Here is a 26,132-nt window from a genome sequence, read left to right on the forward strand (position 1 = left end):
ATAAAACTAAATATTATGCAAAATATAAAACTTTATTACAATATTATCTAATTGGTAAAATGTAAATTCATATCAATACTACCACTACATTCTGCTATAAACAAGCTATTGTGCTGTGTTCCATTACATCGGTTACTTGTGACGGCTCTGTTTCAGTCTGACCTTTAATCGAGTTCAACCAATCATCTGTCGGATCAATTTTCTTAACATCAGGATCTGAACTGTCACTTTTGTCATCTTCCGTTATACTTTCTGGACAATCAACCTCATTGTTATCGAAACTACTGCGGCTACTCTCGCATACTTTAACTGGCGACGCGCTAATTTCTAAATCTCTAAATTTTTTCGATACCTCCTCTGATTTTATATTTACATAACATACACAGTTGTCTGTAGCTGTAATCTGCTTGAGGGCAGCCTCTTCTATAGCCTCTAAGTCATTATCTCCTTCCTCAACCTCCTTAGTTACCTCCTCAATAGTTTTATAAGAGTACATGTGGTCATCTTCGGGGCTAACGTAATCCTCCAGTGTAAACGTATTACTATCAAAGTTAAGCTTCTCAAAATCAATAACACCGAAATTACTTACATTTTCTAACAACGTGGACTCTTTCTCGAAACATATATGAATATTTTGAACACAATTCCTCTTCAAGTCTTTGTTATCTTGGCATTGTTTACGTATAGCATCTAATTGTCGTAAAGTTTTTAATTCCCTTGCTTTTAAAGTTGCATACACCCGCGCAAACGACGCTCTGACGTTGCTTTTCAACTGTAAACATAAAAACGTAACATGAACTTGTTATCATAACAAAATTAAACAGTTTTTCTTTTCAAATACTTACATTTTCTATATTTTTATCAAAATCGTCCGGATCACTCGCCATGTTTACGTTTATTTAGAAAGTTTGACGTCTATCGGTAGAAAGTTGCCGAATTACATTTTCAAAAAACTACCCACTTTTACCACCACCCTTCTGGCATGGCCAAACTAGGTCATTTGCGGGAGGTAAACCAAGAATGGGTCCAAAATATGCAAGGATTACACACGGCTATTTCTTTCTGCTATAAGAAAGAAACAAATATAAAATCACAATTCAGTGTATTTATTTAGCTATTTTATTAACACAGTTATTATAAAAGTCAAAAAATGATCACTCATCAAGAACCTATTTGAAATACGAAAGTCTGTTGTAGTTGCGGTTACGTCGGTCGCGTCGTCTTATGGTATTTATATATTGTAATCTCTATTTAACTACCTATGAACATAAATGCATAGTCATCTTTAAAAAAAAGCCAGTTGGGTATTAAAACTGCTTAAATCTGTAGTCGAAAACTTTGAGAAAAGTAATTCTTGACAATAATATTCACCTAATCTACAAGGTAACAATGCAAGTTTTTCAGGTTTCCATAAAGAACGTATACATTGGGTAATACGGGATCCTAATACTAAAACTTTCCATCCGTCCGAGTCCTTTGTCATCAAGCTGTACCTATCTCATTAGAACCCTGAAAATTAGACAGTTTGTATTATTGTTGTCGCTACAACAACAAATACTGAAAACTAAAAAAAATGTAGCTAGTGCTCCTATTTCTTTTTTAGACTTAATGGTATGTAACCCATCGTGCGTGAAGCCGACTCGTACTTGGCCCATTTTCTTAATTCGAGAAAAACCAATTATATACTATTTTTCTGCGTATTACAGTTTTGAATATACTCTTCATAATGAAATACAAAACATAGCAATTATTTTCTTCCATGGCTACAATTTCTACCATGTTGTACTCTCTGTGAATATGACAACACTGACTGTATTAAAAAAAAAAACATTATTGATTTTTCGTTTGACAAGTCGCTGGAAAACATTCTTGGATTCTTTATTTTTCTCGTCTAAATGGATTAAAATAAACTCGTTAGTGAAGTGTTTTTGTGTAAAATCTACTGTTTATTGTGTAAATTTTGTTTGATAACAAACTATAAGCATGAGTGAGTTGAGACATCGGCGCGGCGAAGGTGATGGAAACGACAAACTGGAAAACGCTGGCGAATCTGATCATGTACGTGATTATTTGATTGTTATTTCTTAATAAAAAACCAGTTATTAATTTAAATGTTGTAAATCTGTAACTTTGCGTGTTTTGGGTAGGTTGATTCGGAGGAGGAGAAGAACATAGAGGAGAAATATGTGGATGAATTGGCTAAGTCTCTGCCTCAGGGAACGGATAAGACTCCGGAAATCCTTGACTCTGCGCTTTCGGGTCTATCATCAAGGTAATGTCTCTGATTTTTTTCCATAGTAACGTTCTATTTATAAAATTGTTGAGGAAGTTTTATTGTTGGTTGAAGTAAATGATGAATGATCATGGAAAAGCCAGTTATTTATATGTTACATTTTGTCATAATGATGTTCATTGTTTGGTTACAATTATATGCATCATGATACTTTGTGATCAATCTATTAATAGCATAGAAATGCTGCCACATTTTTAATATTACCTAATTAATACTAAGTAACACAATAAAAAATATAAACCGTAATATTTATTACCCTTTTATATTTATGTTAGATTTTTCTTAATACTGTCTAATAATAATATTATTTCCAAAAAGTACAAGGCATTCAGATCAAAAAAATATTTAAAAAGAATTGGTTCCTAAACCAGGCAAAACACACAAAAAAATTGTTATCAGAACTATGTTATTTTAACCAAACAGGTTTTTATGTTGTAACATACCATTAAAGCATAAGGTCAATTTACATGCCTCGTAGATATTTTAATGTATCCAGTTTGTCAAGCTGTTGATTTAATATAATACATAGGTATTATATTCAAGCCGTAACTATTGGATATTTGCCATTTTACATTATTATTTTGTAGTAAAATTTTCTACATGGGACTTTATTGTAACCACCTGAAGTTTGGTCTCTAATAATTATGCATCTTAAAAACTAAAACTAGCTAAACTAAAACCGCCTAATGGATAAAACTAACAGCTAAGCCACCAATTTCATTTTCAGTCCCATAATACAGTATACATTTTCAACCAACTCAGACAACTCATTAAGGAGGAGATAGGTGATATACCTACATATAGAACAATTACAGGTAGTTTCATAAGATAGGTGTTCCGGGCTTCTTATTCCCAGAGCCCTGCGGTTACTACTTACCAAGCCCGGATAAAAAGTAGCCCATGTTATATCTCAGGTGTATAAAAGTATAGACAAAGACAGTTTCTTTATAATATCAGGATAGATAGATTATTAGATTATGACGGAATATATTTAATACAGATGGAGGAATTGGGTCATCCGAGGCATCTTTACCTGGTTGATGATTGCAGCTTTCTGCTTGCTGATCTACGGTGGCCCACTGGCTCTCATGATAACGGTCAGTAACTAGTAAATAGTTCATATATCATCATTGTTCCATCTAAACAAATTTTGTTCTATATAGGTGAACTAATCAGACGTTTCATCCCATTTGTATCAATAAAGTAAAAAAAATAATAGGAAGAAGCAATATTTTTTTTACTGTTCTGCTTGAATAGCCACAAAAAGATAAGTTGTAATTTAAATAGAACTTGCAATCAGTTTAATTTTTAAATAACCAATCCGGTCCTGTTTTCTACGTTAATAGCGTATTTTTAGTTACTATGTGTGAATATTACACGTGCAACCAAATATCCCATACAGTTTTCCTGTTTCTAAATTCATATATGGATACCTATATGAATATTATTAATGAGTGTTGTGTGTGGTATCTTGAATTCATTAAATATTTATAGTATGTTCATTCAATGAATATTTAGATTGCAAACCTTCATTGATATTTATTTATTTAAATGTTAATATATTTATTAAGTTGTTACAAACTGAATGTTTGCTGAAAAGTTTTTATTTATTTTTGAAACAATATACAAAATTCTGGTCCCGTTTGAGTTTTGACGAGTGTCCAAAAGAGTTGTATGCCCAAAAAAATTGGGCGTGGCTTTATACAGTTAAAAAACTCTTGATGCTAATGCAAGAGAAAAAATTCTTATCAATAACAGCTAGCTCAAAATAACTCTATGCTCAAAATACTCAGCTACCTCAAAATAACTCAAATAACTAACTAACATTGTGAGTTCTTTTAAATTATAAATTTTTGGTGTAAATGTAAAACCAACACTGGTCAACCAAGCGTGGTTTATGCCGCAACAAATAATAAGTATCCGCTCTATATCATGACCTCGACAATAAACGTTTGCGTAAAGCTAAATGAATTTATTGATAAAATCTAAATTATTGTAGACCATTTCAATGATTCACTTTCATGAGAAGTACCTTCTTTTAATGTCTAATTTCATGATGACATATCAGTTTTGGAAAAGTAATGAATGTGTGGGCAAATATATAAAGATAGAAATGAAATCATCAATCATATCTTGCACTAAATGAGCAAGCGCCAGCCCCGTAGGTACTCCTTCATGGTAGCGGACCATAACTTGCTGTATTTGGGTGGTGTACTAACATCTACTTAAACGCGTCCTAATTTTACCAGAACAGAATAAAATCTACAGCAGATCTAACAAGGAGTCTACATACGATTTGTCTACGTCTTTTGCCTTCTCCTATTGGGCCTATGTGGCCTACCTGGGACAGACCTTACACTTACTACTTTATAATTATGATTAGCAAGCTTTCATTCACAACAGTAAATCACAAAGGCGTCCATAGAATAATAAAAAATCCCTGAGGTAGCTAATTAACAGCCAGTAACACCAAATTTCTTCCACAGGTACTCTGCGTACAAGTAAAATGCTTCGAAGAGATCATCAACATTGGGTACGCGGTGTACCGGGTCCATGGTCTGCCGTGGTTCCGCTCGCTCTCCTGGTACTTCCTACTGACTTCCAACTACTTCTTCTATGGAGAGAACCTCATTGATTACTTTGGTGTAGTCATCAATAGGACGGTGAGTGAGATTTATACTTATTTTTATGTTTCTGTTTGTTTTTAAAGGGAAACTATACTTCATTATTAGCCAATTTCATGTTATATTCTAGTACTGAGAAATTACGGTCACTGATCACTATGGCTTCTGCTTTGTCAAACTATTTACTTTTACGCCGAATAATTCATGTTATTATAGCCGTGTTATTAATAGATTTTCAACCCACGAAGTTTTCTTACAGTAAGAAAACTTGGGTTGGGTTATTAATAGATTTTCAACCTATATTTTTTCAACCTATATTTTTTGAAAATCTATTAATAATATTTTTGGAGAACCTGAGTAAAGATAGTGACTCTTCATTCCATTTCTGCCCATCATAATTACTTTTCAAAATAACTTTCCCCAAACATTATCACAGTGAATAGTTTATTAACCGCACTATCTTCGCATTTTATTATTCATCACTAATCATCGATCGTACGATTTACAGATAAGATATTTTAGCATTCATTAATTCGTTAGCACTTTCCTAACGAAAGTAGATACGATCCTGATGGATTGTGGTTCCAAAAGACCTAATTGTGATAAAATTTAAGTTGCATTAATCATTTTGTTTGAATATTCATATCAAAGATAAAAAAGTAATTTTGAAATTCCACGCATTTCAGGTTTTGCGACTATACAAATTTTCTTACAGAAGACCTAACATTACCTACTTAGAATTTTAGGCTTCCAATTAGCTATTTAGGCTTTTCTGCCTAACTAATCTAATCTCATTATGTAATTAACGAAATTATCCACATAGGGATTCCTATAGATAATAGTTGTTGATTAATAGTTAGATTCTAGACGAAGATAATGTTAATACCTTATTCGTAATCACGATAAGCTAGTGACGTGATTTTAAATCAATTGTTAGCGACATGATTTATGACGGTATTGACAGCTATCATAATAATTGGACGTTTCGAATGTTACGGATTGTATCTAGGGATGTCTTGTATGGGCTCCGAAATTTTTCGAAAGAGTTACCGCCCCTGGTACACAAAGAGGTCGAGAAGGAACATGATTGGGTTTTAGGTTTTTAGTCAATAAAAATCTGATACTTCCTTCCGCTTCACGCTCAGCGGGGTCATTTGATAGTTTACCACTTATCAAAAAAATGGTATCGTATGTTTGTTGACGTGAAAACTACTTACTCAGGGGAGATAATTAGCCAAACGCTGTTCTGGATGACACATACGACTTTGAATCTTGATGTCTCAACAGCATACGAACCAAAACAAGTACAGACAGAAAGTTGCAAGCATAAATCCTGCAATTTTGCAGAATTAATGGCTATCCGATTTAAAACAAGATATTGCGTAAAATAATTTTTAGAGTTCCCGAAAAATGTTCGGAGCATTAAATAATTATGTATGTGAATCCAATAACATTATCGGATTAAGCAAGCAATCAACTTAATTGGTTGACCTCATTGCAACGCTAAGTGTGCTCGTCGTAAATTTCCACCAATGAAAACGTTTTGTAACAATTTGTTAACAAAGGGAATTTATGAAATATGCTGGAATATGTATAGCACCTATTCTAGAAACTATAGGATATATTGGTTAATCCAAATAAATATTCGAGGAACCTTTAGTTATAAGTCTTGTCCACCTTGCTTTTCAAAAACTATCTGTAGAATAGAATAGGGCCTCATAAACTATAGGAAGATTGGGTACTTGACTAGACATAGATATTCCTCTGTTAAACCCTCTTGCAGTAATGTCACTTTCACTTATCGTTTGATGTTTTTTTACAATAAACAGCACGATGTGAAAAACCTGTAACATCATAATTTGCATTTTCAAGATCTAGAAAAAACATTCTTGATAAAGTAGAAAAATATTGAGTTTGACCAGTTGGAAACACCCCCATCACCATACCTTGCCCTACTAACACTCAATTTTTAGTCGACTTCAAAAAAAGAAAAAGTTCTATTGTTTCTTTCTTCCAACAGGACTACCTCAAATTCCTGGTGACATACCACCGGTTCATCTCCTTCAGTTTATACTGCGTGGGCTTCGTGTGGTTCGTGCTGTCCTTAGTCAAGAAGTACTATATGCGCCAGTTCAGTCTCTTTGCGTGGACTCATGTAGCCCTACTGATCGTGGTCACCCAGAGCTATCTCATCATTCAGAATATCTTTGAAGGTAAGAGTTTTTTTTTCTTTTATGGCCTACCAAAAAAAAATAGGCGCTTGAAACAAAAGGAGTGTAGAATGTTTGTGGTGGTACGATGGCGCTTGAAAATGCCACCATAACTGTTTGTAGTTGTCAGATTGACACATTTTTGTGTATTGTAATGGTTACTGATTTTTAGTTTGCAAGAACCAAAGTTTTATCGCATAATAACAACGAATACAATGCATTCGAAGAAACATGAAATGATTTTATTTAAACCCCGTAAAAAGGGCTTACATGTCATGGTATAGGTACCTAGTTAAGTCTTCGGATAGACTAATTGATCTTGAAACAAAAAGTATTTTGTCGATGATTGTGCTTGCTGCCTTCGTATTTCAATATCTAGACATAACGTAACTACATTATTTTTCTTATACACTATTTTCATAGACTTAGTTACTATTGCTTAGAAAATATCTAACTAGCGACTCTCAGCTAAAATATAAACTGAACTGCCGTATGTGTTCGAAACTATGTTATTTTTGTATGCTCACTCAAAATTACGTAATTTATTTAAGTACATATTTGAAGGCCTGAATAATAATAAATTGTATAATTTTTAGTCAAGGCAAAGGCAATGTAACTTACTATTGGTTAAATTAATAAACACAAATAATATTGCCGTAGCCCGTACTGTACAAGTAGCTATCCAATTGGAATTAACAATACTTTATTATTATTTAAGTATTACTAGTAGCCAATAATTACAGTCTTTTACTTATTAGTAATACCTAGTCAACGATAAAATAAATTATTCAAGCATATTAAAGACATAAAAATGTACTCCAGCGAATTACTTCAGACTAAAGTCTACATACAATTTTCTCAATATTCATAGTACTAAATTACCTACAGTCTTTTTAACCCGAAAATCTTACTTCGTCCCCTAATGACCCAAAAACGTCCTTTAGACTCTTTTTTTAATAAAAATATACGAACATCGATCGCGTCTGAAAGCAACCGCCTTTCCGTAGGGTTGTCAATTTTCCTCACTCGAACCTTTTTACGCGCATGAGTGGTTTAACGAACCGGCGACGTAAACAAATGGGAAATTATTACACCAGCTTAATTTAATACCCGATTTCATTGTCAATTTTAATAGGATCGTTAAAATTATGAATTAGAATGATGCGTGGAAAATACTAGAATGTTCGGATCTTAGTTTACGCTCCAATTTTGTCGCGTAGCGATATGTTTCCCACTCCCACAGTTTAACCATTGTCCGGGGAACTTTTTCCCGTATCCGGACAAAATAGAGCCTTTGTTACTCGAGGATAGACTAGCTTCCCAACAGTGAAAGCATTATTCAAATCGGTTTCGTATTTTTGGAGCCTTTAGGGTACAAACAAACAAGAGTTTGGTGTCCAAATTGAATATACTTGGCTACCTCTACTTGCCAAATTTCACGAACGCGAGTTCAACTGTTTTATCTTAAAAACAATCTCACATATTGGATTAATGAACCAACGTTTTATAACCCACGCGTTGTTGATTAGACCTTCAATAAAACACAGCTCAGTAATAGTGTTCTTACTTTCAATAGAGCTCCTATGTAAACGGATTATACAGGCTTGGCCTCTTATTGACTTTGTAGAAGCCAATAATGTCTACGCCACTTTGATATAAAACTTGGCATTGCCAAGTATTGAATGAGAATTCTTACTTGCTTTTTATTGAAGTTGGGATTTATTGGTACGGTTTGTTGATTGGTTTTAGTAGTTTTCTTTTAGAAAAATGGTTTAAGTTTTTTATTGATGACAGAAATATTTAGTGTGGCGATTAAATTGTCAATCTTTGCTAACCTTTTCTACCAAGCCCCTTCCTAAAACTCTAACTTATAGTTACACATACGAAATACCTATTCATAGAAAACTTTGCTTTTATTCAAGAGTAAAACAACATTGTTCGAGACTACCTAACAGATGTGAAAATGAGTTTACGACCTACTTTCGAGCAGTGCATAATAATTCGCTCATTTGAATATTCTCGGAAGATTTAAGGTACCGCTTACGTAAACTATTGTTTTTGACTAACTCACCGTTTACTCAGGTACCTATGTATTTTAGTTGTACTGTGAAAATGTATTTTTATCCCTCGATGTATTTTCAATCGGATGAGAAAATATCCGCTCGCTGTGCTATCGAGATTAAAAACCTTTTTCAGATACAACGAATCGTTGCTATATTTAGACAGCCAATATTCCCACCCAATCAGAAACTTTTTTTACGTTTTGTAATAATATTCTTTATCCAAAGATGTCTTCATTTGGATGCAGTGCAGTTTTCGTTTAGAAACTCATGCAATACCAAGACATACCTCTTGGCTATCTTCGCTCGAAATAATTTGGGTTATCCGCATTATCGCGATGTTGAATGGGCTTGCTTATCTTTAGAATCATTCACTATCATCATTAATCTTTTGAACGGGAATTCGGGCAAAGAGGGCAACGCTGCGATATCAATCAATCGCCGTTAGTACTAAACGCGAGTTCACAAATAGAAGCTTTTCTAGAGTGACGAATGTCTATCGATATCAGGATCCCAAAACTCGATACGTTTATCGATAAACGAAAATACTGTAGTTACAGATGATTGAACAAAAATAAAAGATATATACTGGAAGGAAGAAACTGCGGGTTGAATGGAAGTTTCGTATGGATTGCATCGCATCGGTCAATGGTATTGGGTATTTCCTACGGGAATTTCCAAGCTCTGTGGTAGTTTGTGTCTAGTCGATAGTATCGTGTCACTTTATATGACGAGGGACTGAAACATGTGTAGGTACTTATTTAAATGTTTACATTTCCTTTCAACGTAAGATCGGAGATAATTTGGGACTGCGGGGTTGTTCGAAAGAGTTGCCACAGCCCTGTTACATGAAGGGTTCCAGAAGGAATATAGTGGGTTTTAGTCGTCATGAGTCTGACACTCCCTCATGCTGCACTCATAGCGAGAGAGGTCTATAGATGATTTCCCACAAAAAAGAGCAGATGTAATACATTCTTTGGGAAAAGCAGCCGGTTTTAATCATTTTCTTCTTTGGCTAAATTTTTAATGGCATACCAAGTTAACACGACTCCTAGTGTGAAGTTTACCCTTGATACGCCAAAGTTAACTATTACTGTCATACGTATAACTAACAATATATAAAAGACAATGGACGTTTAAATGGTACACGCTTATAATATAATACATGGTGACAATAGCGCTATCATACAATTCTTGTGTCACTTGATGTCTTGTTAAGACTGTGCTAGACTATTATAAGAGCCATTTTAACGTTGAATGGGTTATTTTATGACGTAGTAGGTTCGTTATTGCCTCATCAAGTTTTTGATGCTGAAATAACAGTATAGTTTGCATACTATATTGAGACACATAATTTTGCAGTGCTTCGTTCATATGTATATGTTTTACTATTGTAAAATCAATAGCGGCCAACTTCGGAGAAGAAAAGATAAATGCGCAACGAGTCAAATGGTTGATTTCAGAATTGCAAAGTTATGTGGCTCGTAATATACATGTATCGTATAAAATAATGGCATGCATTTAAACGACCAAGCAAAATGAGTTCGAAATACCCGCTAATAAGCGATGTAAATATGCAAAACATTCCAAGAATTTGCTTGACCTGCGGTGAACTATGATCGCTTTGCGTGCACCATTGTAGTTAGTTCTTACTTCTAGGTGTTGGTTTCCATGTTATGCAATTTAGATAAGATTTCAATGGTCTCGGAAGGTCTTTCTTCTTCGGATATTTAAGGGTATTTTACCCGGTAACCGATAACCTAGGGAAAATAGGATAGGTACTTACATTTAATGAGTTTCGTCGCTTCGCTATGAGAGGGAAGGAATAGTGAGGGTCCTGTGTCTGAGCAAATGCTTATGAACTACCTCTATAATATGTCCTGCGAAGCTGGCTAATCTCCTTATATGAGAACAGCCGCCGTGGCCGGTAATAGGGTAGGAGATATCGTCATCATCATACTAAGGCGAACTCGCAAAATGCAGCTAAAATCACATTGAAATCCTCGCTAAACAATAAACACTCCATATCCCATACTCAAGTCTAATAAACGTTCGTAAATACACATCGCAATCTTATTAGAAGCCATTAATTTATCGCAAAACACTCAGATAGCAGTTTGTACGCGTTTCATTTGTTTACATCATATAACACACGTGTAGTCGGGATGTAGATAGCGTCTATTGTATGAACGTCTATTTATAAGCGACGGTACGACACGTCACGTCGACAGCGTTCAAAACGTATAACACGATAAGTGATAACGTCACGTTGACGTTCTCGTGACGTTGGGTGATTGTTTCCTCCTAAAAAGTTGGAACTACTGAGTTTTCTGGATTGTTCTTTGTCTTGCAGAATTTCTATGAGAATCCACTAAGGAGTAACCATTAACCCCCTTATAAAAATCTCTAATCACCTTCTAAGCAACATTTTAACTAATCACTACTTAATGCCTTAAGTAGTGATTAAATGTTAGTTAAGACATGCTTAAGCAACGTGTATAAGGAAGATTTTTTTTAAACAGCCCTTATAATACTTAATTACTTAATTATTTAATTCACTGTTTATAAGTAAGGCGGCTAAGTGTCTCTAGTGTGTCCATTAGATACTTTATAATAAATGCGATTAAAGAGCGAAGATAAAAAACCTAAGTGAAAATGTGGTTCAAATCAATATCGATGATTTTGATGGATAATATCGATATTGTTGATAGTTGTGACCGACTTTTTCAATTACCTCGTGGACTGGTCGTCCCGTAAGGCATAAAAATACGTACAAAACACTCGAGACGATAATTTTGGAGATAATACTATCAGACATTGAGCTTGAACTGCAGTCTGCTTGATAGCTACAGAATGCATGTTACGTCATAATGAGTACAGTCGTCCGATAAGAAATGTTAAATGTCTCGGATTTTACTGACAACGCGTGTGAACTTGTGTTGCTGAGTGTACTATTGTAGAATGTGCAACATTGTCAAGATTTATTGGTCTAGTTCACCTACTTTGTATACTATCAAGTAAAATTATTATTGCATTAAAATAGGAAACGCGATGATCAACATACTCCGAGCCTTTTTCCCAACTATGTTGGGGTCGGCGTCCAGTCTAATCCGATGTAGCTGTGTACCAGTGCTTTAAATAAGAAACGCGATGATATGTAGGTTTATTCGTTGGCGTGTTATTGGCTTTTTCATTTCCAGAATTAGGTCGATAGGTACTTTAATACGGTCCTCAATTTCTTGACTAACAGACTGTCCATATTATATTAGGTAATATAATAAGATAATTAGCTATAATAAGCGAAATGGGGTTAAGTAGGTACGTCTCGGTATTCCTTTGTGACGATAGAATAATTTACTGCCATATGTGTATAGCTACTATTTTGTGTCTTGATCTACTGCGTATAACGCTCATACTTCTAAAAATATTGTAAAACTTCTGCGGACAATGAAAATTGATTCAATGAAGTCGGTGACTTACATTAATGTAATTAAACAGTCTGACGACCTCTTTTGCATGAATTAAGAGCGTGTACGTCAACCGCGCGCCATTTGGCCTAAAATGGTACTTTTCAAACCACTGTTTCTCAGTAACTACTTATCCTATAACTATGTTATTTTTTAATAACGCAAGGTAATTTCACTGTCTATATAGTTAATTGAACATAAATTTCAATTTGTGTAGTTTAAATACTTAAAACCCCTATAACGTAACAGATGTTTTATAAAATTCCCGTTCAGCGTCTATTTCGAAGCTTAAATTCATGTGAAAACAGTGGCAAATCTAATCATATTTATTTTTTTACTCATAGACGAAATCCCCATGCCTATAGTTAGTTGAAAACATTTTTTGATTTAGGTCCCTATCTTTCAGAAAAAAATATTTTAACAATGTGAAAAATTGTGAATTTCAAATGCTTTTTTTACCTATCTATCTTACTTAATTTAATATAACAATTATTTACTATAGTAATATAACTCTTTCTTTAAAACATAAACTTTATATTATAATTTAATCTCTCGTTTTTATTTTTTATAAATTATTTAAAACTACTATAAAACGCTGCACGCGAGTCAACTCAAACCAGACCGCCGCAAGGCTTCACAGAGAGGACGTGTCGCTCCGTCACATCGCGTAGGGTGAATAACCTCTGCCGTGGATACCGAGAATAGAGTACATTTCAAGCGCGACCAACAAATCTTGATACATTACTATTTTATTTAAAGCTCAATTTTGAAGCATATTTTTTTTTATCGATTGAGTTGAAATTTTGTTTGAATGTTCAGTTTTAATGACAATGTATGATTCTATAACCAATATGGCGGTATACCCAAGATGGAGAAAAAAATGTTTTTAATGCATTCCTACGATATGGGTATCAAATGAAAGGGCTTGCTATGAATAACTCGAAAAAAAATGTGTCGCGAGTCTAAATCCAATATGGCGGACTCCTTAGGCTAGAAATCACTTATTGCAGATGTCTGTTACCAATCGAGCTATAATTTTTTTTTTCATTTTGGATGTACCCAAATTTTGACTTTTGATCTCGAATAACTTTTGAAGCATATAGGATAGATAACTTAAAACTTTATTTGCAATGGTAAACCCAAGCTCTTCACCAATATTTGGCTTTCCGGCAATTGTTGTTATTTGAACACAATTTTTCGGTCTGGATGGACTGGACCATTCATATAAACAATCAGTTTTTCAAATCGGTCCAGGCGTCTTTGAGAAATCGAGAACAATCACAAAACAATCTAATTGAAACCTCCTCCTTTCTTTTTTTGAAATCGGTTAAAATACAGAAACTCTTAACATTGTCATTAATCATCAGTCGACTATTTAGTACTGTTGAAAATTGTATGTAATATACAGAAAGTCCTCAAAACCAAGGTTTTCATAGGTGCCCGATTTTTTTGCAAAAGAGTGTAAGTATTAACGACTTATTTTCATGCTTTTATATTTTAGACATCCATAGACTTATACTATTTTCCCGCTATAAACTATTTACTAAATAATATATTTTTTGTTCTACCAATTTCACTCGAAAGGATCAAAATGGTTTGTGTGACTATACGTGAAGTATGATAGGCACGCACACAGCCGCGACGCTAGTCTGCGCGGTTTTTTGCGTTGAATTACCTAAAGTTGACATCGCGCGCCGAGCGTACACGCTCTTAACAATAATTGTATTGTTTCCTTGTCGATATAGATTTTATTTCTCTAGATACTTTCTTTTGTTTAAAAAGTTATTATTTTTGATAGCCTACGTGTACGCCGATAGAAAACTCCATAAAAAAATACCGATCGATGTCTCGCAAAAGTAAACCTACGAAAAAAATACATTATTTCAAATAGGTATTTTAATATGTTTAACAAAAACCACATAAGGCCGTAGTAGGGAAAATCTCACAAACTGTGTTTTACACTTCCGTGGCAAAAATTCGACACCTCATCTTTTGATTGAATAAAATGCTTTGCAAATATAAACGTTACTTTGTACACAATTCCTGTCGTGTAATTCCGTTCACATAGATGAACACAAGCTTTGTGTTGTTATATCGATATTGTCCCTTGTCCAACGGTGTCAAGTCAACATTGTCATGGACGGGGAAGCCTTTCAACTGGCTGTAACTAGGACGAGGTGTGAGCGCTGCGAATGGTAGGGGATGGAGATGTTTTGCGTAGGTTAGGAATTATTGTGTTTAATATATGATGAAATGGAAAAGGAAAAACTGTTTCATTCAGAAATAAATATACATATGGGTGGTTGACATGAGGTGATTAACGTTTAATCCTTCGCCGCGTGAGGGGAGGCCTGTGCCCAGCTGTGGTACGTTAAAAAAGGCACTAAAACTAGGGTTGTTGACAAACAAGATGTAAAGAAAGAAGGATCTAAAAAAAAAGTTAGTGGCGAGGAAAATAACTGAGGGACTTATTTACGTACCAATTGGATCTAGAATCGTTCTAGAATTTATTTATACCTAGAGAGTACAATTAAATTCTGTGTACTTATAGTGGTATTGGTTTATAGAGACGAAGGGGATCAACAAATCGTGGTAATTACAAAACGTGTAACCTTTATCACTAATCATTAATTAATTCACTTGAACTTATGTGAGCAATATGTTATGATAGACTTTCACTTCATCACGCCATATTGTTTATATTTATAGCTAGTGATTAGCGATATAAATAATCGTACGATTTTAGTCATCTACCTACGTAAGTCACCGTGCCAATGTATCTCTACGTCAGAATAGATGAGAAGTATGTATCAATGTGGTGCCAATGTGTTAATAGGCCAATTATAATACATGACAGTGTATTGAGAGTAAAATTAAATACGGTAGAGCCAACTTTATGTTAGCGCATGACAGGAAACCTTCCGTATCCGCAGTGGCCGATGAAAAATTCTTAATATCAGTCGGTATGTTGTTGTAGGTACCGGGTACGTTCGTCTATATCAGTGCATAATCTATACATATAATAAATCTGTAGAAAAGTAATATTATTATATGAGTGTACGTAAGTCCTTGTAGTAACTGCGTATTTACGCAGTTAATAAGCAGTCCAGACTGACGACTGGTATACAATAACAGGTTATGTTTTTTTTTTTAAGTTTTTGTTTTAAATGAAGTATTTATACCTTTATGGAGTACCTAGACGATGGAACACCTTCAGGAACTACTCTAACTTGAAGAAAACGAGGATTATGATCACGTATATATTCCTAGTGAAGCAAAGTATAAACTAGAAGAAAAGTAGGCCAATAAAGTAGAAAGAAAAACCTCTTTTGCTTACACAATATATCCTCAATCCAACTAACCTGCAAGACACATTACGAGGGAAGCCATCGCTAAAATAGATTACGTTGGTTCGTGTCAGCGAAAAGCGCACTACAAAGTTGAAAGCAAAATTAAACTGTAGCTAACCACTTATTAGGTTCATTTTACCATGCAGGTAATTTTGCAGTAGTTTGCAGCTTATTTTAACGTGTCACGCTACCAGATAGCTATTAATTTATGACAAAAATTTTAAAATGCTCAAAAAAAAATTTATAAAAAAACCTACATTGAACTAACTACCCAAAACCAGAAGCGGTTTTTTATGCTCGCTACTTTCTGTTGGTTAAAAATTTTTTGTAAAATTGATAAAAAGTAGCAAACGCAATAACGAAGTTCAGTTTTAGATAAATTAGTCGTTCCCCGATTTTATTGCTCGCGAGTGTATTTCGCTCAGTCGTTTCGTCTATCGATCTGTATCGCTTTATATGCATGAGTAACCCTGTGATTTATTTCGCATTTCAATACTGATTTAATGTATTTGTAGTGAGTCTGTTGGTTACACTTTCACGCATTTAGTCTGCGATGCGTTTTTTGTTCAGTCAGCTTTAAAAGTAGCTGAAAAAAATTAAGATTTTCAAAACGTGTTAACACCGCGTCGACGGTAACTTGCCAGAGTATTCATCTATTTTTTTTGTAGTTTGGCGATTGTGTTTAGAAATTATGTCTCTTTACCTACATATTCTTAGTTAATAGGTAAACGTCCTCGACCTAAGTGTGAACGCACTTGGACTAAATTGCCGGAATTAGTTTTAATGGCGCCTTAAATGTAAGAAGTTTTCTCTAGAAACATCTGGAATAATTTGGTTTAATAGGTAAATGGGGACTTTTGGATGCTTTATTTGAGTAACTCTTTTAGTGTGGTTTGTCAACTTCTGTAGTCAAATTATTCACCTTTGTGCCAATCTTATATTTTGTAGACGCCCAAAGCATACTTAGGTATACCATAAGTTATGTGGGCCATACTTTAGTTCGCCACAAGCAAGCTTATACCTACTTTTAAGTTACTGTTACTGTTACAGCCTTTTTATCGTCGCACTGCTGGGCACAGGCCTCCTCTCACACGGAGAAGGATTGAGCATTAATCACCGCGCTTGCTCAATGCGTGTTGGGGATTTCAGACTTTATAGTCCAGATTTCCTCAAGATGTTTTCCTTCACCTTTACATACTTCTAAGTGTTAAAAGATATTCTAAAAGATTTCTAGATAACCTAGAAGTAATTTACGGGTAGTTAAATTGGAACCCGTTGGCAACAAGCTTTACATTGAAGAATAATATCGTATACTCCACAACTTTATACACCAGACACCCGGATTTTGAACGGTTAACGAAAAACAGCGTTTTATTATTAGACGTTTTGATCTTCAACCTCGGCATTGTTACTACAGCTGGAACGTTTTGAAACTCTTCTTTATATGTAGGTATGTATAAATGTATACAGTTCACTTACACACAATGGATTACGCATCCATTTTGTAGATTTTTTTAAATCAAGAAGTGGTATTGCTCGATGTATCCATTTGTCCCTGAGCCTGAGCTGATACAAAACTTCTCAGGAGAAAGTTTAAAATTAACCCTTAATTGACAGAATTTTTATCCTTTATATGTAAATGATAAACAATATTTCACCTAAAGAATTGGTTTTCCGTGCACACCGATAGCATCTCGCATTTCCTTGCAAGGGTTTGCAGGGGTTTCCTTAGCTTACTAAACTAAGGGCAAAAACGCGGGTGATAGATTACCGTGAACCACCACTGACGTAATGAGGTCACGTCGTTGTTTTAAGTTCTACTACATTTACTTACTGTGACATTTTCGCACGAAATAGGCCTCGACTTTTACAAAAGAGTTGAATAGTAGGTTACTGCTTGGCGAATAGTGTTTCTGCGCAGACCTACAGTATTCTCATTATCGAGTGTCTATTATACTGAAGCTGTTCTGATATGTATGAATGTGTATTAGCTACCATTGAAGCCATTTTGAAGTCACCCATCCATGAACCGACCGCACTAAGCGTTGCTTAATCTTGTGATCGATCGACCCGCGCGGCTGTTAGACGCGAATTTCTTAAATACTTATATGATTGCCTGCCTACTTATATAGCTATCAACCTTTTTCGTATTTCTTTCAGTATTTCACCATCCTCATAATGACCTGAAACCTGTATGTTAATTTTATGCAAAACGTATGTTAATATCAGTATGATTCGGCACAATATTGAGGAATTAGGTACCTACGTTGTCAATTCCCAAAGGCCGTGCGTGCGGGCCAAAAGCCATTAGGGCTTAATCAAATCCGAGTTTCATTACTGTTTACATACAAATACGTTGCTGGGGAGTTTGTTTTTTCAGTTTATTGCTAATCCATTAAAACGAAAGTAATCAATCTACCTCTCTTATAGGTCAATCCGAAGATATACAATAATTCTTTGAAATCTATTCCCTTAGAAAATGTAAGAAGCCTTTTGTGATCAGAATTTTCAGAGAATCTTGGCCTATCTGGGAATCGGTCCCGAGATCTGGGGCACTAATTAACATCTCAAAGATTTTGAAGATAGCTTATAATGCGTGACGAAGAATTTCACCACATATAAGACCAATATTGCATCGACTTTAACAATTCTCTAAAAAAACTAGATTCTAGATTTCACCTAAAACTTGATTGGTTGTTACAAAACTAATGACCGTGCAGCAACAACGTGTATATTGAACGTAAATAGGTCACATTTGTAGGCACACAACGAGATCTGATTGGTCAACCAATCGCATAGTTTTAGTGTAGGAATTATGATTTATCGTGGCTTCAACGACGTGGACGCTAACTGCCGGATATGTTGTATATGTGTATGTAGATACGTAGGTATGCAGATTGAAGTAATTATTTAACTACTGGTGTTTTGATGTTTATGTGTGTGGGTGACAGCGATACTGTTTGTTGTATTGAATAACATGTGTGCGAAAGAGGTTTTATTTCAAGAAAACCCCAGATTTTCGTACCAGTAATAGCCATACCTTACTCTCAAGAAAAATACGTAGGTAGTAAGAATATGAACAATATTATGCATAAGACAGGCTTGCCTTATTAGATCAAATAGTAAAACTTCTGTTTTTTTTTTTGAAAGTTTTTGAAAATAAACGATATTGTATTTTGGTTATTTCATAAAATGCTATGAACACGGTTTCACCTAGCTACTCAAGCTGTATTTTTTGTAACTTTTAATAGTGAAAATTTTTCTTATAGTGTGTAACAGTCTCAACCCATGACAAAACATCAATAAACACAGACTCTTAACAACCCACCTCCTTGTTCCAGGCCTCATATGGTTCATAGTGCCAGTTTCCATGATCATCTGCAATGACGTCATGGCGTACGTGTTCGGCTTCTTCTTCGGCAAGACTCCTCTCATCAAGCTGAGCCCTAAGAAGACATGGGAAGGATTCATCGGAGGAGGAGTTTCTACTGTCGTGTTTGGACTTGTGGTATGTTAATGTTTGAATTTGGGTTTTATGTTAGAGGGCGTTGAGTTGAAATTGCAGTGGTAGTGATGATGAGATGAGCTTTTTGTGACATGTAGAGATCTCAAGGGTGAATTGAATTAAGATTTTAGGGGTTAGGATTAGAGTTTAATTTAGTTTGGGGTGATGTCTCAGAAAAATGAGCTGTCTGGTTTATGTGCTGTTACAAATTTCTTTTCAAAGATGTTTGAAAAGGTGAATTTACAGCAGTAATTGAATGCGGATAGACTTTTGAGTGACACGAAATCAAGGTCTGAATATTACACTGAGAAAAATATACAATTGCTTAATGCTGTCAGAAAAGAAATACATATTAAGGGCAATCTGAGGTAACAGAGAAATATCTGACTATATTCCTACACATATATAACTGACACTTTTTACTTTAGTAAAGTCTGACCTATTAGTATTATTAACGACAATACCGTAATGTCTCCTAATAAAACCCCCTGTATTTCTCCCACAGATGTCGTACATGATGTCCCAATACCCCTACTTGGTTTGCCCCATCGAATACTCGGAGTCTCTAGGCCGCATGACCATGGACTGTGAGCCGTCATTGCTGTTCCGTCTCCATGAATACACGCCTCCTCAGTTCGTGCAGCCTGTTATGAAAGTCGTAAGTATGTTGCGAGTTTTTTGTTGTAGGGAAGTGAGGGTCGGTTGATACAGTACTCGGTTTAACGTGACTGTTACTGTGGGAGTAGTTGGGCCAATGCAAATATGCTGGGCGGATTTAATCAACTGTGCATTTCTTTGATAACCTTGAATTATCGTTGACAATTTGGAAATATAGGACAGTGAACAACATAATCACCATAAAATCTCGTTGATAATTGCAGTGGCTACGATAAAAACCACGAATCTTTGATTTATAAGAAATAGCTTCTACCATTATGTAGATTTTTATCAAAATCGATTACCTATTAGTTACGACCTAACGTATAACAGAAATTAGTCTATAACGTAAGTCCAATTTCACTCAACCCATTTTACTCGCCTAACATTCTAAAATACCCTTATTATCTTTACAACTAAAAGTGCATATTTGTTTAACTTTTACAGTTCGGCCTGGAAAAGCTGAATATCTACCCGTTCATGATCCACTCACTGTGTCTGAGCACCTTCAGCTCCGTTATTGGACCTTTCGGAGGATTCTTCGCTTCAGGATTTAAACGAGCTTTTAAGATCAAGGTAACTAAATATCTATCACCTTAAACAAGTTGTGATACTCGAGTGCTTAAGCTGGCTTGTGGCGGATGACTTAGGTAACTACAGCTGAGAAACAGTGAGAAAAAATCAGCTTGATTAATCCTATTGTTTCCTAAGAGAGTTTTGTAAAATTTTCCTTCAAAAAGTGCTAGTGTGAGCTTTAGCAAATTTTTTACTTTTTCTGTTTTGAGTAGGTACCTAAATGTGTTAGTTAATCAGAAAATAAGTGTTCGTGCGTCTTTCTATAAAAAGGGGATGTTTTCGCGAAAATGTTTAGTAAATAGGAATAAACAGGATTATTAGGTACCCGTTTTCAAAAATCTTTCATAATCATTGGACTTATAATTTGTCCCGAATAGCACCACTAAAATGAAGCCACTTTTCTTCTCCCCAGGACTTTGGTGATGTTATTCCCGGTCACGGCGGCATCATGGATCGCTTCGACTGTCAGTTCCTGATGGCCACCTTCGTCAATGTCTACATCACCAGCTTCATTCGCACTGCTACGCCGCAGAAATTGTTGCAACAGGTCAGTTTACAAGTTAGGAAGGAACTGGGTTTCCTCTTGATGCGTACTTAATATTTTTTAATGTAGATTTGTAAGAAAGAGGACTTTAACCTTCTATAGAATTTATCAAGACTCACATTCAGCAATATATCGTTGATACAGTGTAATGTAAAAGTGTAACAAACATACAGCTCAAGTATATTCGGAATCATAACACCGTGGATGTTGTGGGTGAACTTTTGCACCTTCATACATTTATTTTGTTATTTGATGGTTTGTGCCAAATGAAAAAAAAAATAGTAAAAGTTGCAAATTTTTTAAGTGACTCTTCAGCCCCTTTTTAGTTTTAGCAAACTAATAAACCTATAACATTTACGGAGTAAATTAAAAAAATAAATTTTGTAATGGAAACACTGAACACAACAGTCTCTGAAACTCAAACATTTTATAATATTTGTTTTCGGTATTCCCAGGTATACAACCTGAAACCTGAACAGCAGCTGCAACTGTTCTACGCCCTGAAAGAATCGCTGGAACACCGAAATATACTGAACTTGGTACCTTAGACGCGATGCTTTAGTTCAATTCAGGTAATGTTGGTCACAGCAAGCAGACAACTTTACACTTGACGGCCAAACGCTAAGGTTTTACAATCAATCAAACACGGGTATGATTTTTCTGGCGGCTAGTGTAATAACTCCATTTTTGAATTTGTCAAAGATGTGATTAATTTTGCGGAGTGTAAAATTATTGTCAATTGCAATGTCAATTTGGGTTGTAATTTTTGCAATTGCCTTATTTTTTTGTTGCATCGATGACGAAGATTTCAAGTGATTTTTTCGCTATATTTGTGGAACTAAATGTTGATTATTTCGTGTTGAATATAATACGTAACATTATATTGTATTAAAACTCAGCGTTGTACCGAAAAGTGTAAGTTGTCTAAGGAAGAACATATCCCGAGTACCTTGCAAGGAATTACATTTTGTTCTAGTCTAATATTGGGTTTATCATTTACTTTGATATGTACGAAAAATTATACTCAAAAATCCTATCGATATCACTTAGGTATCGGTAACAATTAACTCTATTAATATCGATAAACTCAATGACAGCATTCCATATATCGATATTTTGCTAAACGATATTTATCGATAGTTTTTTAAACACTATTTCGAATTGTTTATGTCAATTTACTACAGTACTTTATAACAATGTGATAATTTTCTCAAAAACTGTACAATTTAATCACAGTACATAGATGACTACCAAAGAATAAAAATATCAAAATAAATGATAAACTCAATTCCATATAAAGATATATGAATAGTAATAATTTATTTATCTCCCGCATACTACATAGCGTTATCCTTCAAGGAGATATAATAATATTATTGATTATATTGAATTTACTTATAGATTTATCATAGGCTACAATAGTAGTAAAATTTTAATTATAATAAAATATTTCTTACTCTATACACAACGTGGAAAATTTGATGTGTGTAGAGGTATTAAATGGTAAAATGAACGAAAATTCATAGTTTTTATTTGTCATTTAATACATATATATGTAAGGTGAATTTGTACGATCAAGCTAGAAAGATTGTTTTTTTACCAACCATGTGTATTTCGTATATTTGGATGTATAACGGAACGTCTAAATGGGACTTTGGAGTATATAGAAGGATCTCAATCAAGCTTGTTCGTATAAAAAGCAGAATAGAAATAAATTAAATGTGGTTCTTGTGCTAATAATAAGGGCATAGTTAACTTCGTATTAATGAAAAATTAAAAAATTTTGAAAAAAATGTCCTATTTAGCGAAACCACTCGAATTGATTTATAAACTACTGTCTGGGTAACGGCGGACTTACTTTTAAGTATTTATAATTAAAATTCTTCCTCGAATTTTTATGTGTAGTTTAAATGAATGCCTCATACAATTTGTATTGAATCTATTAATTTCTTTATAGTTTATTTTTAGTTGTCTCTCGTTTTGAATGTATTGAAATAGTCGGATTGCTCTAGGTTGGCCTAAAAGGCCTTTATTGCGCTTATATAACATTACAGCTCATTTATATATACGAATATAATATGTTTACCACTGAACCAAGTTTCAAGAGTATGGTGAAAATAAAAACTTGACATCTCGAAAGTACATAATTTCTTAGTTCAGTAGTACACATGATTATAGTTATTTTTTGGATTAGACAGGGAATAATGCATTTGTATTTATGCTTTAGACTGAATAACGAACGACTGTTACATGTGCTAAAGACTTTTTGAGAGTTTACTTTTGGTACGTAAACATCAAAATAATTATTGTTACTTAGGCCACTCCTTTACAACATTACTATAAATTTATTATTGGTTAATATACCTATTATTGGTTTATAATTGATTTTTAGTAATAGCTTATAAGGCCTTGCTTTTGATTTTCCAAAATATGTCTTTTGGCAGTGTTTGGTAAAATTATATAAGTTTAAATTTCTTAAATAGCAAGAAATATTAAGTAACGATGGTACATATTTAATCAGCGAAGATCGATTGAAGGTAATGGAAAGTGAATTGACAGGAAAGTATGATGTGACAGCTTGCAATGTCACTTAAAATGCAATTTTAAACTCTGCATTGTCGCTTATAAGGTGCACGCTTTTCAAAAAACATTGGTTCTCTAAAATAGCAATATAATAAATATACATTATTATTAATTAACATAAATTTATAGGAATAAAAATTATCAGCGTTGCGATGGCAAATGTTAAGTTTGGCGATGTTTTTTATTGTGATTTTACGTTACGTTGGTATTCTCATGTTGATTTTTCGCTTTGCGTGTTAATTTGCTCGTTCGCTAGCTTTTAGTGTTGTTTATTAGCATTTGTTAGGTTAGCTTTTAGTTTCTTTTTCTTTTTGACATCAGTGAAGTAGTTGTGTTCTGAGGAATTGTAATGAGATAACTCTGCAGGATGACTAAACTCTGCAGAGTTACTTATTCCCTAAATTATGTAGTCGGTAACATAGAAGTAACTTTACTTGGATTTTTAACGATGTTAATTGTTACTACGAGTTTTATCTTAATTTATTAGGCATTACGATACCTTATAATTATGTCTCATAAAGTTTAATAATTTGTCTGTTGTTTGTCTGCAAACGGTGACGGTATTTTATATTTAGCAATAAAAACAATATTTTGATTGCGAAATTTTGTATATCTAAGCTATCGGTGAAAAACGTACTAATTATTATCTGCCCCAAGTACATACTTTTATTAAATTATATTGGGATGAAGTAATATTATTGTATATCGCTATTAAAATACAGTTTATACATACATGTGACGAGTACCTACCAAAACGTTTGTGTAAGTAAGGACCAATGGAATTATAATAATTATGTCGTTACAACAAGCTGCTACGTTTATTTGCCATAGGACAAACTGCACTGTTTGATTTACTATAGTCTATGTATGTAGTTGTAGAATTATTTGCCGTTATTATAATAACCCGAGTATTTAAATATATTTCGTGTGTGTGTGAGTGATAATAAAATTTCAGCAAGAAAATGTACTTTTAATGATCTCTAAAGCATTCCAACAGCTAAGTGCCTCTGCAGAGTTTAAATTACTCTGCAGTGTCACTTATATCGAAGTAAAGTTTTAAGTGGTAATGCAGAGTTAAGCATACCGTCTACGTAGACCATCTTATTGTATACGATGGAACGAATAGATACGCGTTCAATGTATCAATTAGTCGACGATTTGAGTAAGCAAAACGTGGAAAGTAGACCTTTTTAACTCTGCAATATCAAAATATTAAAAATACTCATCAAAAAAATTGATTTGTAATCACTCGCACACCACCAAAAGTTGGTGTCGTAATAGTATTAAAAGTATTGATGTTAATCGTTAAGATAGCTGTGTATATGCGTCGTGCTAAATGTCTAGCGTATGTGATAATTGTATTTATATAGAGCTGATTGTCTTGTGAATTGTTCATAGTAATACACACATTGTTTTTCAACTCCGTATATATATGAAGAAGGTTTAGATCAAAAGCGGAATTAATAAAAATATGGGATACAGGCTAATAATTGGGTAACATTACCAGCTATAAATATGTATTTGGTAGTCATTAAAATTATTATGAACAATTTACAATATTGTCTTAAGCTTTGCCACACCTACCAAATAATGTCTTACCAGCACTTCTCCGTTAGAAATGTCCGTTTTGTCACAAAGAAATTATGATCTTGAAACGATTTTGTAAATTGATATTTACTGTTTTGTAAACGGCCCATACTTTTAGTATTTTTTTGAAACATTACACACATACCATCTTTTCTTATCGATGGCAACTTATAGCCAATGGTGTAAGACTACTAAAGAGATGAGTTGCTAAAGACGACCACCAGATGTCGCAAAATCTTGTATCATCTAATTAAGGTTTATAAAAACTAAAAGTAAGGGCTGTTTTGAAAACGAGAATATGCGTACCTACATAAATATGATAGCTACTCTATTGTAGACCTAGATGTGTTTTATGATACAAATTATTTATTGGATATGTGAAGGTAAAATAAATGAAGTCCTAAAGGTGTCAGCTTGATTTTTATTTTATTTCCTTATACCCTTAATCAGCAACATCTTAATGGAAGCCGGATTGTTATCACAGACTCCTTTAAAGTCGGTTAAAAACACTCATTTATGCATTAAAAAAAAAACAGCAAATGCACACTCAGAATCAGGAAATTTTACTATGTAAACAGTTAAAAATGGCTAGATTATAATTTTATAGATAGATAAAATCATAGATTAGACCAATAATAAGATTCAATTTAGCTCAGCACAGAAAATTGAACCATGA

At 34.0% G+C, this 26,132-nt stretch overlaps 2 protein-coding genes across 2 annotated transcripts; one reads left to right on the plus strand and one right to left on the minus strand.

The window, feature by feature from the left end:
- Positions 1–13: 13 nt before the first annotated feature.
- On the minus strand, positions 14–1,003 carry LOC110374545 (uncharacterized). Its single transcript, XM_021332300.3, has 2 exons — positions 846–1,003; positions 14–772 (listed from the first exon to the last, which is right to left on the minus strand). Exons 1-2 carry the CDS (start codon positions 885–887, stop codon positions 95–97), a joined length of 720 nt encoding a protein of 239 aa, XP_021187975.1. The 5' UTR covers positions 888–1,003; the 3' UTR covers positions 14–94.
- A 799-nt stretch (positions 1,004–1,802) lies between these two features.
- Positions 1,803–25,868, plus strand: LOC110374542 (phosphatidate cytidylyltransferase, photoreceptor-specific). Its single transcript, XM_064034248.1, has 10 exons — positions 1,803–2,058; positions 2,148–2,272; positions 3,294–3,390; positions 4,780–4,956; positions 6,938–7,130; positions 19,346–19,512; positions 20,015–20,167; positions 20,614–20,742; positions 21,155–21,289; positions 21,742–25,868. The coding sequence occupies exons 1-10, from the start codon at positions 1,984–1,986 to the stop codon at positions 21,832–21,834; spliced, it is 1,344 nt and encodes a 447-aa protein (XP_063890318.1). The 5' UTR covers positions 1,803–1,983; the 3' UTR covers positions 21,835–25,868.
- The last annotated feature ends 264 nt before the right edge of the window (positions 25,869–26,132 follow it).

Source organism: Helicoverpa armigera, chromosome 4 (genome assembly GCF_030705265.1).
Source record: "Helicoverpa armigera isolate CAAS_96S chromosome 4, ASM3070526v1, whole genome shotgun sequence".
NCBI classification, from domain to species: domain Eukaryota; kingdom Metazoa; phylum Arthropoda; class Insecta; order Lepidoptera; family Noctuidae; genus Helicoverpa; species Helicoverpa armigera.

Bases quoted from the DNA above. Each gene is read 5' to 3' on its own strand.
- LOC110374545 (XM_021332300.3), bottom strand. From the start codon at position 887: ATGGCGAGTGATCCGGACGATTTTGATAAAAATATAGAAAAT. The intron at 773-845 runs GTAAGTATTTGA...TTATGTTTACAG, and splicing joins TTGATAAAAATATAGAAAAT to TTGAAAAGCAACGTCAGAGC.
- LOC110374542 (XM_064034248.1), top strand. From the start codon at position 1,984: ATGAGTGAGTTGAGACATCGGCGCGGCGAAGGTGATGGAAACGACAAA. The intron at 2,273-3,293 runs GTAATGTCTCTG...TATTTAATACAG, and splicing joins CTTTCGGGTCTATCATCAAG to ATGGAGGAATTGGGTCATCC. The intron at 20,168-20,613 runs GTAAGTATGTTG...TAACTTTTACAG, and splicing joins TGCAGCCTGTTATGAAAGTC to TTCGGCCTGGAAAAGCTGAA.